The 14,661-nt window shown below is 43.8% G+C and overlaps 2 protein-coding genes across 2 annotated transcripts in view; both read right to left on the bottom strand.

Annotated features, from left to right (window-relative positions):
* Positions 1-61, bottom strand: part of LOC141147914 (uncharacterized) — a 37,481-nt gene extending 37,420 nt beyond the window's left edge. Inside the window, exon 1 of the mRNA XM_073635072.1 lies at positions 28-61. Within this exon, the coding sequence (XP_073491173.1) occupies positions 28-61 (34 nt within the window). The remainder of the gene's footprint in view (positions 1-27) is intronic.
* Positions 62-1,290: 1,229 nt separating this feature from the next.
* LOC141147913 (uncharacterized) overlaps positions 1,291-14,661 on the bottom strand; it is a 123,410-nt gene continuing 110,039 nt past the window's right edge. The window contains exons 11-14 of the mRNA XM_073635071.1: positions 6,793-7,605; positions 6,559-6,690; positions 2,092-2,115; positions 1,291-1,316 (exon numbers count right to left, since the gene is read on the bottom strand). Of these exons, the coding sequence (XP_073491172.1) occupies positions 1,291-1,316; positions 2,092-2,115; positions 6,559-6,690; positions 6,793-7,605 (995 nt within the window). The remainder of the gene's footprint in view (positions 1,317-2,091; positions 2,116-6,558; positions 6,691-6,792; positions 7,606-14,661) is intronic.

Raw genomic sequence — 14,661 nt, 5'->3', positions numbered from 1 at the left:
GGGTTTGGGGTAAACTATAACGCTTACAGTAGAAGCTATAACAGTCGTCGTTTTTTCCCATGGTTTACTTTTTCTTTAAAGTTTACTGCAGTCGCTTTGGCAGTGTTAGAATTTGATTTGCCCTTTTCACTGTTACCACACAGATTTACCTTCATTTAAATTATAATTAAAGATATGTTATCTAATTCTATCCTTATGCGGATTAGCCTCATATAGCTTATAAAGTACAAACATTTTGTAATATTTGTCATCTCTCTTATTTTACTTTTAGTGTTTTCATTATCGAGAAAAAAATCCTTTGGTTGAACTAGTTGTAATTTTTCAATATACCGTATTTATCGGCGTATAACACGCACTTTTTTCCCCTTAAAATCAGGGGAAAGTCGCAGGTGCGTGTTATACGCCGATCCCCTACGATCCCGAGCTGTCAAAATTTCAAAATCGCCGACCGCGATTTGAAAATGGCGCCGCCGGCGCCGAAATACGCAGAGCCGGTCCTCGGCTCTTTCCGGCGGCTCTCGTTTACTTTCGGCTCCACTCGTAGTCCCGAGTGGACCTATCCGAACCTACTCGGATAGCTCCGCTCGGGACTACGAGTGGAGCCGAAAGTGAACGAGAGCCGCCGGAAAGAGCCGAGGACCGGCTCTGTGTATTTCGGCGCCGGCGGCGCCATTTTCAAATCGCGGTCGGAGATTTTGAAGCCCAGGAAGCAGGGACAGGGGATTGAAGGCTGCACTGGGGAAGGCTGCACTGGGGCAAGGCTGCACTAGGGAAGGCTGCACTGGGGCAAGGCTGCACTAGGGAAGACTGCACTGGGGAAGGCTGCACTGACAAGGCTGCACTGACAAGGCTGCACTGAGAAGGCTGCACTGACAAGGCTGCACTGACATGGCTGCACTGGGGCAAGGCTGCACTGACAAGGCTGCACTGAGAAGGCTGCACTGACATGGCTGCACTGACATGGCTGCACTGGGGAAGGCTGCACTGACAAGGCTGCACTGACATGGCTGCACTGACATGGCTGCACTGGGGCAAGGCTGCACTGAGAAGGCTGCAATGATGGGCATTTAAATGTAAGTTTTTGTCCCTTCAACTTCCCTCCTAAAAGTTTTTTTTCCTTAAAATTCCCTCCTAAATTGGGGTGCGTGTTATACGCCGGTGCGTGTTATACGCCGATAAATACGGTATATATATTGTATACACACAGTATATATATATATATATATATATATAAAACATTTGAAAGCATCAAAAAAGATCTTTCTTTGGCTGATACCCTAGAAAAAATGCTTAACCTGCCACAATATTAACAATACCTAAAAACAAACAATGACATTAGGTCATGTTATTAAGACAAAAAACACAAAAAAAAATCCTAAAGCGCTAAACCATGGAACAAAACAATTGACCTGAATTAGGCCATGGGTACAGTAAGTGACTGAGCCCAGTGCTGCTAACCAGAACACATCTTGGAGATGTAACTTGCAGAGAAATTAGAAAAGATCAGCGCTCAATGGGTTATAAGTGAAAAAGTTTAACCCAAAAATTTTCCAAATTTGATTGGAACTTCCTCAGAAACTTTCATTGCATCACCAATAAATGTCATTTTTATATTTTGGGATTCTATTGACTTGGTATTATCGTTTCACTTTTAACCCATTGAGCGCTGGCCTTTTCCAATTTCTCATGTTATCGAGAGTCAATCAACACAATCTTTCAATATATAAAAAATGTATCAAATTTGTATATATCAGGTAAGTAGAACTAGAAAAGCTATATAAAACAATCATTCAGATGTCTTACAGTAGGTGGTACCGACAGCAAAACATTTCTTGATAGTGAAGGTGATTGCAATTGTCTACATAAATACCCATAAAAAAAAATGCATACAATAGTTATGTACTACAAAAAGTATTGCATATGATACAACAAATATGTTAGCTGGTATAACACAGATTAAATAAGCCAGTCCCACCATATAAGGTATACAAGCAAAGTTTTACAACATTTTCAATCTAACTATATATGAATATGTAGGACTATGTACAGAAATAGAACACAGAAAGACGATTACAATCTGAGATCACTTACCAGGGCTTGGAGAGTTGCTGGTTTCTAGAAAAAGAACAGAAAGTAAGACTGGGTTATGAAGTTAATGTAATAATAAAGAACTAAATAAGAATTTACTTGGTAAGTCAGCACTTCTTCCTGGAGTGTTAACTCTTTGTCCCTTTCATTGCTCATGGAGAAAATTGATTAGCCCTGCAGAGCAAATCTTTAATCTGGGATTAACACCCACATGGAGCAGATCAGAGTCTGAGCTCAGATGGGGCAGATTGTAAAACCCAATAGAAAAATAGAAAAAATAAAAAACTGCGCTTGGAAAAATAGAATAAAGTAAAAGCTGCGGTTATAAGTGAGGCACACCAATACAAAAATAAAAACAAAAAAAACACGCTACAAGGTATTATAAACAGGCATGAAAGTGTATAGTCCCATACAAAAAAAAGGGTCCAACAACCATAAGTGAGTGACGTGAAATTCTTCAATAGTTCATATGTTGTAGGGTGATGATTCACATGAAACACATCTATGTGGTGAAATGCTTACCAGAAGTAAGCCAAAATTGGGCGAGTGGCTTAAACCCAGCCTGGGCCTTTAGAAAACGATCCCAATGCGACAGGATAGGTCACACTCGTACCGTGTATTCAGATCCACAAAGGATTACCCAAAAAAATATATAGCAAAGACATAGCGTAATACTGATACCATAAAAAACTCAAAGAAAGAAAATAGTGCAACACTCAGAAAAAATAAAATCATATATATTCATAAAAACATCCAGTGTCATAAACAACATAGGATAGTGTGTTTTCCTTACACCACCATATGGGGTGACATATGTCACCACCATAAGGGGTGACATAGGGTATGAAATTCCAGCGAACCTTTTGAAAATCCTGCTTACCACATGTGAAATATAGGTGAGCAGATTAACATAAGCACAGACCGAACTTCCTGACAGGAACAGCGTGGATACGTCCTGGCAATCTCGGTCTGTACAGATTGCCAGGACGTATCCACGCTGTTCCTGTCAGGAAGTTCGGTTTGTGCTTATGTTAATCTGCTCACCTATATTTGACATCTGGTAAGCAGGATTTTCAAAAGGTTCGCTGGAATTTCATACCCTATGTCACCCCTTATGGTGTTAAGTCTTCAGCTGTGTGGAGTCTGCTTACACTAGTTTGGCATCTGGTAAGCAGGTTTTATATGTGGCTTGCTGCACCTAGTGGGATTTCCTTCCATGTCTTTTATCTGGGTGATAGTTATACGCTCACTTCCCTTTAATATCTGGTAAGCAGATTCTTTGTAAGGCTCTCATATAATTTTTTCCATTTAAGGAAAACACACTATCCTATGTTGTTTATGACACTGGATGTTTTTATGAATATATATGATTTTATTTTTTCTGAGTGTTGCACTATTTTCTTTCTTTGAGTTTTTTATGGTATCAGTATTACGCTATGTCTTTGCTATATATTTTTTTGGGTAATCCTTTGTGGATCTGAATACATGGTACGAGTGTGACCTATCCTGTCGCATTGGGTTCGTTTTCTAAAGGCCCAGGCTGGGTTTAAGCCACTCGCCCAATATAAAACTGTTGTAACCAAAAGGTCCTTATAACCTTTAAAAAGGGGAGGGTTGGCCAAAAAAAGTTTCCTATTGTATTTAAAATATCACCAAATGCAAATAACAAGTCACTGCATAAAAAAAACCCCAGCGTCCCTTCCCCATGTAGTAACAGGTACTTCTATAGAGCATTTATGAGTTTACGTGTTTGGTATAGCTTGTCCATGGAGTTCAAATAGTATTACATGGGAACTTTAAAAAGCAGGAGAAGGAACTTTCATCTTATCTAAGCAATACTAAAGGGGAGATTCTTCTGTGTCAGGGCTGGCCCTATTATGGGTCCCGGTGGGTCCATTGGTCCCAGGTGGTACTCTGGGAGGGGAGGCCGTGGCAACAGGGGTGGACTATCGCTTTGTCCTGGGGAGTGCAGCGAAAGGAATCTAGGATCACTAAACTGCCGTCTGTGTTGGGGGGTGGGCACATCAATATTGACAACAACTCCCTCCCTCTAGTGCAGTGTCATCCTTGCATGTCGTCCTGCTGGGGAGCGGAGCGGGCGGACAGGAGGGTAATGTGGGAAGAGGGCGCAGTTTGCCAGGTACAATCATGCCAAGCACAGAGTATGCTGTTGAATGCCCGGTGCCTGCACCATGCACTGTACTAGTTCCTCATCCTCAGCAAGAGTAGAGTGGAACAGGCGGGGCACATGAGGTTGGGAAGGCATCGGCTATCAGTGCTTTCTTGAGTGATTCTAGATGCACAAAACTTTCCTGCTCCTCTGCTTGCCTTCTCCCTCCCCTCTCTATTTATTTCTATCACTCCTATTTTCTCTTTCAGAGTGTCCTGATGTCTGTGTGACATCACCAGCCCCACCCCTTAGCCTCCTGTTTTTTTTTTCCTCTCCCTGCTCTGGATGATCTCAGTGCCAATTCCTTGTCTGTGACCTCTCCTCCTGTGTCATTTCCCTCTGACCCTCTCCTCTTCAGCCCTACTGCCAAGCTGAGTGGTGCTCTCTCCTCTGTCTCTGTGCTGCTGAGGCTGACACTTACTTATCAGCGAACAGGCAACACACTTTCAGGCTTCATATCACTGATATAGCTGTGGAGACAACTGTTCTTTCAGATTCTATTTTTAGTAAGTGTGCATTCACAAGAGGTGCAAACATGTGTCTCCCATGCAGGGCTGTCTTTTATCAGCACAGGGTACATAGGTGTTGCGCACATCCCCATGCCAGCAACCCAATCATTTCTACTGGGACATGAAGCTGCATGGACACAGCCACTGTATTCTAATATGACATACAGGTGCGTGTTCTAATAGAAATGAATGGGGCGTTGGCACAGAGATGCACGCAATGCATGTTCATCCCCATGCTGATAAAAGAGAGCTCTGCGCAGAACAAACATGTCTGTGCCACGTGTGTGGGAAATTACCTTTAAGTGCATGGGGGTGCCATTAAGAGTCACCCCTTCTGACGCCCGCCCTCCGTTATTTAAGAAGTGTCAGAAGACGAGAAGCATCACACAGCGGGAGCCTCCCATGGATGCAGAGTGGCCCAAGAACAAAGAATAGAAGAAGATGCCGCGGAGGAAGATGCCGGACGAGAACACCGGAGGAAGAACCAGAAGAAGAAGAAGATGGAAGAAGAAACCGAAGGAAGATAGAAGATAGAAGAAAGAAGATGGAAATAAGAAGCATTTAAATAAAGGAATTGTCAAAAACTGTCTCTTGTCATTTTTAACATTTTTGACAGTTTTTTTGTGAAATGGTAGGGGGAACTTTTGTATCCCCTTACCATTTCACACGGGGGGGGCGGGATCTGGGGGTCCCCTTGATAAAGGGGGCTTCCAGATTCCGATAAGCCCCCCTGCCCGCAGATCCCCACAACCACCGGCCAAGGGTTGTGGGGATGAGGCCCTTGTCCTCATCAACATGGGGACAAGGTGCTTTGGGGGGGACCCCAAAGCACCCTCCCAATGTTGAGGGCATGTGGCCTGGTCCGGTTCAGGAGGGGAGGGGGGCGCTCTATTGTCCCCCCTCTTTTCCTGCGGCCTGCCAGGTTGCATGCTTGCGGGGTTCCCCTTAAAATCCATACCAGACCTGAAGGGTCTGGTATGAATTTTGAGGGGGACCCCTACGTCATTTTTTTTTTACATTTTGGCGCGGGGTTCCCCTTAATATCCATACCTGAAGGGCCTGGTATGGAATTTAGGGGGTCCCCCACGCCAGTTTTTTTTTAAATTTTGGTTTGGGGTTCGACTGTGGGGAAATCCCATGCAGTTTTTATCAATTAACTTTTATGTGTATTGTCAGACCGGCTATTCATTAATAGCCACGAGTAGTTTTAAATGACTTTTTTTCCTTTGAAATTTAATTTTGCTGTCAGACTGTTCTAAACATGGGAAACATGCGCCCCTTTACAGGCATACTATAGATACCCCCCAGGTACGAAATTTAAAGGAATATTATACTTTTATTGTTTGACTTTAAGCATTATTAAAATCACTGCTCCCGAAAAAACAGCCGTTTTTAAAACTTTTTTTTGCATTGATACATGTCCCCTGGGGCAGGGCCCGGGTCCCCAAACCCTTTTTATGTCAATACCATACATATAAGCCTTTAAAATTAGCACTTTTGATTTCTCCCATAGACTTTTAAAGGGTGTTCAGCGGCTTTCGAATTTGCCGCTAACACCCCAAATTGTTTGCTGTTCGGTGAACTGGTGAACAGCCGATGTTCGAGTCGAACATGAGTTCGACTCAAACTCGAAGCTCATTCCTAGTGACCATGTGTATGCAAGGCAAGCTTGAGCGGAATTCCGTCGGAAAAACCATCCAAGTTTTTTCCGATGGAAAATCCGCTGGTGTGTACGGGGCATTAGAAAAAAAGTCCCTTTCAACAGAAAACACCATTTGTTTTAAAACCTACTCGCTACATTTAGCAATTGCATCCCATCCGTAGTATATGATGAATCTCTACAGTAACAGCCACGAACTCCATCCACAATTCCACATTCCTCATTGGGAACGCAGTCTAATCCTGAGCAGCTATGATTTGATTTTGGAAGAGAAGGAACATGTAGAACGTTTAACCATTTATGAATCTATAATATTTTTTAAATGAAAACAACATTCTGAATTACTTTCATGTGTCAGTACTTACCTGTACAATAGGCAGAGTGCCGGGTTGGTGTACCCTGTAGCTTATACACATAAAATCCTTCTGGGCACATTTTTACAGAAATATTATTAGTTATTGTACAGCATTCGGCATACCAGTTGGAACAAGCTGTCCGATTAACAATGCCGTCCCTGACTGTAGGGTGGGAGCCGTTCATCCAGATGGAGAGAACAGTGCCACAGCTGTTTTCTGCTACACAGTGCTCAGGGATTTGCTGGTCATATTCTCCTTTAAACCGATACCAGCCGGATAGTTTATAGTCAGAATGATACCAGTCATACCGATCACTAGAATCAGCTGTATTAGAAGTACTGCGCCAGGGATCATTAAGTACGGTGTGGTTGGAGCAAGGGTCATAACAGGAATAAGATCCAATGTACTTCAAGCAGTCTTCATTAGAGCCACACGGTGTTCCTTGTTGGCATTCATTGACCTCACAGTGTCTTCCATCTCCGTAATATCCATAGGAACAAGTACAGGTGTAAGATCCAATATTATTTTTACATATAGCTAATGGGTCACAGTCATTAAGAAAGCTGTCCGCACACTCATCAATGTCTGCACAGCCAAATTCTGATATATATTTAAATCCAGGGAAACAATTGCAGGTGTAAGATCCGATAGTGTTCACACAGGAACCACCAATACAATTATGGGTGTAATGGTCCTGACATTCATCTATATCATTGCAAGTTATTCCGTCTCCAGAAAATCCCTCTTTACATGTGCACTCCCCGTATCCTCCAAACTCTGAACACGTGGCGTTTGGGTGGCAGTCAGAATCTGAACAATTCCCTATAAATAAATAAAATATTATCTCATGAGGGGGTGGTGGGTTTTCTATATAACATAAACTTAAGGTGAATTTATGTCTGGAAAACCATATTCTTATAGGCTGGATGCCATAAAGCACTTTTTTTGGACAGTTACAGTGGGAGATGCTATACATTCTGTGCACTCCCATTGACTATTGTCACTCCCTGCCCCTCTGCCCAGCCTGCCTTCTGAGCTAAACATTAGGAAAGTATCTTTCCTGTAGCTGTCGCAATGGTCTCTGACCACAGGTCTGGTGGGTTGAAAAGCTCTGGGGTTTAACATACTATTAGCTTAGGATAGCGTTTCTCAACTCCAGTCCTCAAGGCGTCCCAACAGGTCATGTTTTCAGGCTTTCCTTTATTTTGCAGAGATGATTTGATCAGTTTCACTGCCTCAGTAATTACCACAGTCATTTCTTCTGAGGGAGATCCTGAAAACATGACCTATTGGGGTTCCTTGAGGAATGGAGTTGAGAAACACTGGCTTAGGATGTGGTATCACAGCACCAGATAAGAAGAGTAATAGGTGGACACAGGGTCAGGATGGGGGACACTGGATCAGATCAGAGGGTCAGATCCAATACTGTTTTGAGATTCATCACCATTATAACCCATCTACCTACAACACTCCTAACCTGTGGCGGCTAGTGCATCACCGGTCAGGAGGGGGGGTGGGGCGGCAGGCAGACCAGACATACCCCGCCTCTCGCTCCAGCCTGCACCATTCCCCCCTTACCAATTCGATTACCCTGTGCTGGCAGGCAGCAGGCAGCAGTGGCAGCTACCCCCCTCATTCTCGCCGGGTCTGGGGACGCATCTCCTCCTCAAAGGCCAATAGGATGGCTTCTCCTTTCGGCCAATCAGGAAATGGATCTCATGACCCGCTTCCTGATTGGCTGTGAGAAGAATCAGTGTGATAATAGCGAATATTCATTCACTATTGTCACACAACTGGGTGGACTCAGGGCACAGTGCCTCTGGCCCACCCTCTGGCTCTAATCACGTGCTTCAAACCCCCCCATTGGAATCATGGTCCAGCGCCCTGTATGTAGATCAGCGGGCCAGACGCATGAATAGGGGGGGCGGCATTTGTGTGCCCCTAATGGATGGGCTGACACTGCTCCTAACAGAAACAATGGAGATATTTATCAATTCTTTTGCACAGCCAGACAATGCTAAACAGAATCAACTAGGCAAATGTGTGACAATTTGATAAAGATTTCTTATTCTTAAGCAGCTTCTTTCATAATTTTCTCCATGAGTTGTTCTAAATATTTTATTGGTTGAACTAGATGGACTTGTGTCTTTTTTTTCAACCTAACTAAAAGTGCACTGTGCCCAAAAAATGACCCCCTGGCAACACTGAGTTGTCAGTGAGCAGTATAAAGTGGCAGATTGTTCAGTGAGCAGTACAAAGTGACAGAGTGTTCAGTGAGCAGTAAAAAGTGGAAAAGTGGTCAGTGATCAGTAGAAAATGGCAGAGTGGTCAGCGATCAGTACAAAGTGGCAGAGTGTTCGGTGATCAGTACAAAGTGGCAGAATGTTCAGTGATCAGTACAAAGTGCAGAGTGGTCAGTGATCAGTACAAAGTGGCAGATTGGTCAGTGATCAGTACAAAGTGGCAGAGTGGTCAGTGATCAGTATAAAGTGGAAGAGTGGTCAGTGATCAGTACAAAGTGGCAGAGTGGTCAGTGATCAGTACAAAGTGGCAGAGTGGTCAGTGATCAGTACAAACTGCAAAGTGGTAAGTGATCAGTACAAAGTGGCAGATTGGTTAGTGATCAGTACTAAGTGGCAGAGTGGTCAGTGAGCAGTATAAAGTGGTAGGGTGTTCAGTGATCAGTACAAAGTGGTAGAGTGGTCAGTGATCAGTACAAAGTGGTAGAGTGGTCAGTGATCAGTACAAAGTGGCAGAGTGGTCAGTGATCAGTACAAAGTGGAAGAGTGTTCAGTGATCAGTACAAAGTGGCAGAGTGTTCAGTGATCAGTACAAAGTGCACAGAGGTCAGTGATCAGTAGAAAGTGGCAGAGTGGTCAGTGATCAGTACAAAGTGGCAGAGTGTTCAGTGATCAGTACAAAGTGCACAGTGGTCAGTGATCAGTAGAAAGTGGCAGAGTGTTCAGTGATCAGTACAAAGTGCAGAGTGGTCAGTGATCAGTACAAAGTGGCAGAGTGGTCAGTGATCAGCACAAACTGCAGAGTGGTCAGTGATCAGTACAAAGTGGCAGAGTGGTCAGTGAGCAGTATAAAGTGGTAGGGTGTTCAGTGATCAGTACAAAGTGGTAGAGTGGACAGTGATCAGTACAAAGTGGTAGAGTGGTCAGTGATCAGTACAAAGTGGCAGAGTGGTCAGTGATCAGTACAAAGTGGAAGAGTGTTCAGTGATCAGTACAAAGTGGCAGAGTGTTCAATGATCAGTACAAAGTGCACAGTGGTCAGTGATCAGTAGAAAGTGGCAGAGTGGTCAGTGAGCAGTATAAAGTGGTAGGGTGTTCAGTGATCAGTACAAAGTGGTAGAGTGGTCAGTGATCAGTACAAAGTGGTAGAGTGGTCAGTGATCAGTACAAAGTGGCAGAGTGGTCAGTGATCAGTACAAAGTGGAAGAGTGTTCAGTGATCAGTACAAAGTGGCAGAGTGTTCAGTGATCAGTACAAAGTGCACAGAGGTCAGTGATCAGTAGAAAGTGGCAGAGTGGTCAGTGATCAGTACAAAGTGGCAGAGTGTTCAGTGATCAGTACAAAGTGCACAGTGGTCAGTGATCAGTAGAAAGTGGCAGAGTGTTCAGTGATCAGTACAAAGTGCAGAGTGGTCAGTGATCAGTACAAAGTGGCAGAGTGGTCAGTGATCAGCACAAACTGCAGAGTGGTCAGTGATCAGTACAAAGTGGCAGAGTGGTCAGTGAGCAGTATAAAGTGGTAGGGTGTTCAGTGATCAGTACAAAGTGGTAGAGTGGACAGTGATCAGTACAAAGTGGTAGAGTGGTCAGTGATCAGTACAAAGTGGCAGAGTGGTCAGTGATCAGTACAAAGTGGAAGAGTGTTCAGTGATCAGTACAAAGTGGCAGAGTGTTCAATGAACAGTACAAAGTGCACAGTGGTCAGTGATCAGTAGAAAGTGACAGAGTGGTCAGTGATCAGTACAAAGTGGCAGAGTGTTCAGTGATCAGTACAAAGTGGCAGAGTGTTCAGTGATCAGTACAAAATGCAGAGTGGTCAGTGATCAGTACAAAGTGTCAGATTGGTCAGTGATCAGTACAAAGTGGCAGAGTGGTCGGTGAGCACTAAAAAGTTGTAGGGTGTTCAGTGATCAGTACAAGGTGGCAGAGTGGTCAGTGATCAGTATAAAGTGGAAAAGTGGTCAGTGATCAGTACAAAGTGGCAGAGTGATCAGTGATCAGTATAAAGAGGCAGAGTGGTCAGTGATCATTATAAAGTGGCAGAGTGGTCAGTGATCAGTACAAAGTGGTAGAGTTGTCAGAGATCAGTACAAAGTGGCAGAGTGGTCAGTGAGCACTAAAAAGTGATAGGGTGTTAAGTGATCAGTATAAAGTGGCAGAGTGGTCAGTGATCAGTACAAAGTGGCAGAGTGGTCAGTGATCAGTACAAAGTGGAAGAGTGGTCAGTGATCAGTACAAACTGCAGAGTGGTCAGTGATCAGTACAAAGTGGCAGATTGCTTAGTGACCAGTAGAAAGTGGCAGAGTGGTCAGTGATCAGTACAAAGTAGTAGAGTGGTCAGTGATCAGTGGAAACTGCAGAGTGGTCAGTCATCAGTACAAAGTGGCAGATTGGTTAGTGATCAGTATAAAGTGGCAGAGTGGTCAGTGATCAGTACAAAGTGGTAGAGTGGTCAGAGATCAGTACAAAGTGGCAGAGTGGTCAGTGATCAGTACAAAGTGGAAGAGTGTTCAGTGATCAGTACAAAGTGGCAGAGTGTTCAGTGATCAGTATAAAGTGGCAGAGTGGTCAGTGATCAGTACAAAGTGCAGAGTGGTCAGTGATCAGTACAAAGTGGCAGATTGGTCAGTGATCAGTACAAAGTGGCAGAGTGGTCAGTGAGCACTAAAAAGTGGTAGGGTGTTAAGTGATCAGTACAAAGTGGCAGAGTTGTCAGTGATCAGTATAAAGTGGCAGAATGGTCAGTGATCAGTACAAAGTGGCAGAATGGTCAGTGATCAGTACAAAGTGGCAGAGTGGTCAATGATCAGTACAAAGTGGAAGAGTGGTCAGTGATCAGTACAAACTGCAGAGTGGTCAGTGATCAGTACAAATTGGCAGATTGGTTAGTGATCAGTAGAAAGTGGCAGAGTGGTCAGTGATCAGTACAAAGTAGCAGAGTGGTTAGTGATCAGTACAAAGTGGCAGAGTGGTCAGTGATCAGTACAAAGTGGCAGATTGGTTAATGATCAGTACAAAGTGGCAGAGTGGTCAGTGAGCATTATAAAGTGGTAGGGTGTTCAGTAATCAGTAAAAAGTGGCAGAGTGGTCAGTGATCAGTACAAAGTGGCAGAGTGGTCAGTGAGCACTAAAAAGTGGTAGGGTGTTCAGTGATCAGTACAAAGTGGTAGAGTGGTCAGTGATCAGTACAAAGTGGCAGAGTAGTCAGTGATCAGTACAAAGTGGCAGAGTGGTCAATGATCAGTACAAAGTGGCAGAGTGGTCAGTGATCAGTACAAAGTGGCAGAGTGATCAGTGATCAGTACAAAGTGGCAGAGTGGTCAGGGATCAGTACAAAGTGCAGAGTGGTCAGTGAGCACAAAAAAGTGGTAGGGTGTTTAGTGATCAGTACAAAGTGGCAGAGTGGTCAGTGATCAGTATAAAGTGGAAGAGTAGTCAGTGATCAGTACAAAGAGGCTGAGTGATCAGTATAAAGAGGCAGAGTGGTCAGTGATCATTATAAAGTGGCAGAGTGGTCAGTGATCAGTACAAAGTGGTAGATTGGTCAGAGATCAGTACAAAGTGGCAGAGTGGTCAGTGATCAGTACAAAGTGTAAGAGTGTTCAGTGATCAGTACAAAGTGTCAAAGTGTTCAGTGATCAGTATAAAGTGGCAGATTGGTCAGTAATCAGTACAAAGTGGCAGAGTGGTCAGTGAGCACTAAAAAGTGATAGGGTGTTAAGTGATCAGTACAAAGTGGCAGAGTGGTCAGTGATCAGTATAAAGTGGCAGAGTGGTCAGTGATCAGTACAAAGTGGCAGAGTGGCCAGTGATCAGTACAAAGTGGAAGAGTGGTCAGTGATCAGTACAAACTGCAGAGTGGTCAGTGATCAGTACAAAGTGGCAGATTGCTTAGTGACCAGTAGAAAGTGGCAGAGTGGTCAGTGATCAGTACAAAGTAGTAGAGTGGTCAGTGATCAGTGGAAACTGCAGAGTGGTCAGTCATCAGTACAAAGTGGCAGATTGGTTAGTGATCAGTATAAAGTGGCAGAGTGGTCAGTGATCAGTACAAAGTGGTAGAGTGGTCACAGTTCAGTACAAAGTGGCAGAGTGGTCTGTGATCAGTACAAAGTGGAAGAGTGTTCAGTGATCAGTACAAAGTGGCAGAGTGTTCAGTGATCAGTATAAAGTGGCAGAGTGGTCAGTGATCAGTACAAAGTGCAGATTGGTCAGTGATCAGTACAAAGTGGCAGAGTGGTCAGTGAGCACTAAAAAGTGGTAGGGTATTAAGTGATCAGTACAAAGTGGCAGAGTGGTCAGTGATCAGTATAAAGTGGCAGAGTAGTCAGTGATCAGTACAAAGTGGCAGAGTGGTCAGTGATCAGTACAAAGTGGCAGAGTGGTCAATGATCAGTACAAAGTGGAAGAGTGGTCAGTGATCAGTACAAACTGCAGAGTGGTCAGTGATCAGTACAAAGTGGCAGATTGGTTAGTGATCAGTAGAAAGTGGCAGAGTGGTCAGTGATCAGTAGAAAGTAGCAGAGTGGTAAGTGATCAGTAGAAACTGCAGAGTGGTCAGTGATCAGTACAAAGTGGCAGATTGGTTAGTGATCAGTACAAAGTGGCAGAGTGGTCAGTGATCAGTACAAAGTGGCAGATTGGTTAATGATCAGTACAAAGTGGCAGAGTGGTCAGTGATCAGTATAAAGTGGCAGAGTGGTCAGTGATCAGTAAAAAGTAGAAGAGTGGTCAGTGATCAGTAGAAAGTGGCAGAGTGGTCAGTGATCAGTACAAAGTGGCAGAATGTTCAGTGATCAGTATAAAGTGGCAGAATGTTCAGTGATCAGTACAAAGTGCAGAGCAGTCAGTGATCAGTACAAAGTGGCAGATTGGTCAGTGATAAGTACAAAGTGGCAGAATGGTCAGTGAGCACTAAAAAGTGGTAGGGTGTTCAGTGATCAGTACGAAGTGGCAGAGTGGTCAGTGATCAGTATAAAGTGGATGAGTGGTCAGTGATCAGTACAAAGTGGCAGAGTAGTCAGTGATCAGTACAAAGTGGCAGAGTGGTCAGTGATCAGTACAAACTGCAGAGTGGTCAGTGATCAGTACAAAGTGGCAGAGTGGTCAGTGGGCAGTATAAAGTGGTAGGGTGTTCAGTGATCAGTACAAAGTGGTCAGTGATCAGTATAAAGTGGTAGAGTGGTCAGAGATCAGTACAAAGTGGCAAAGTGGTTAGTGATCAGTACAAAGTCTAAGAGTGTTCAGTGATCAGTACAAAGTGGCAGAGTGTTCAGTGATCAGTAGACATGTGCATTCGTTTTCGTCCGAATTTCAGGTATTTTCGTTATCGTTTTAACAAACGATAACGAAAGTGCAGAGTCCGAAAAACGAAAGATCCGACATAAACAAATGCTTTATTTTCGTTTTCATTGCTACAACAGTTCGATATAGATAGGAGATTCGACATGATGATGACAATAACAATCTGTGTCCATCAAACCTGTGGTCGAATTTGCCTAACCTTAGCTCTATTAGTCCAAGATTATTCTACATAGAGAGAAAAGATTCAACATAGAGAGAAAAGATTCGACGTAGGGGAGGAAAGATTTGACGTAGGGGAGGAAAGATTTGACGTAGGGGAGGAAAGATTCGACGTAGGG

The sequence above is a fragment of the Aquarana catesbeiana genome, linkage group LG06, assembly GCF_042186555.1.
Source record: "Aquarana catesbeiana isolate 2022-GZ linkage group LG06, ASM4218655v1, whole genome shotgun sequence".
Classification (NCBI taxonomy): domain Eukaryota; kingdom Metazoa; phylum Chordata; class Amphibia; order Anura; family Ranidae; genus Aquarana; species Aquarana catesbeiana.
This window is presented reverse-complemented; position numbering and strand designations above follow the sequence as displayed.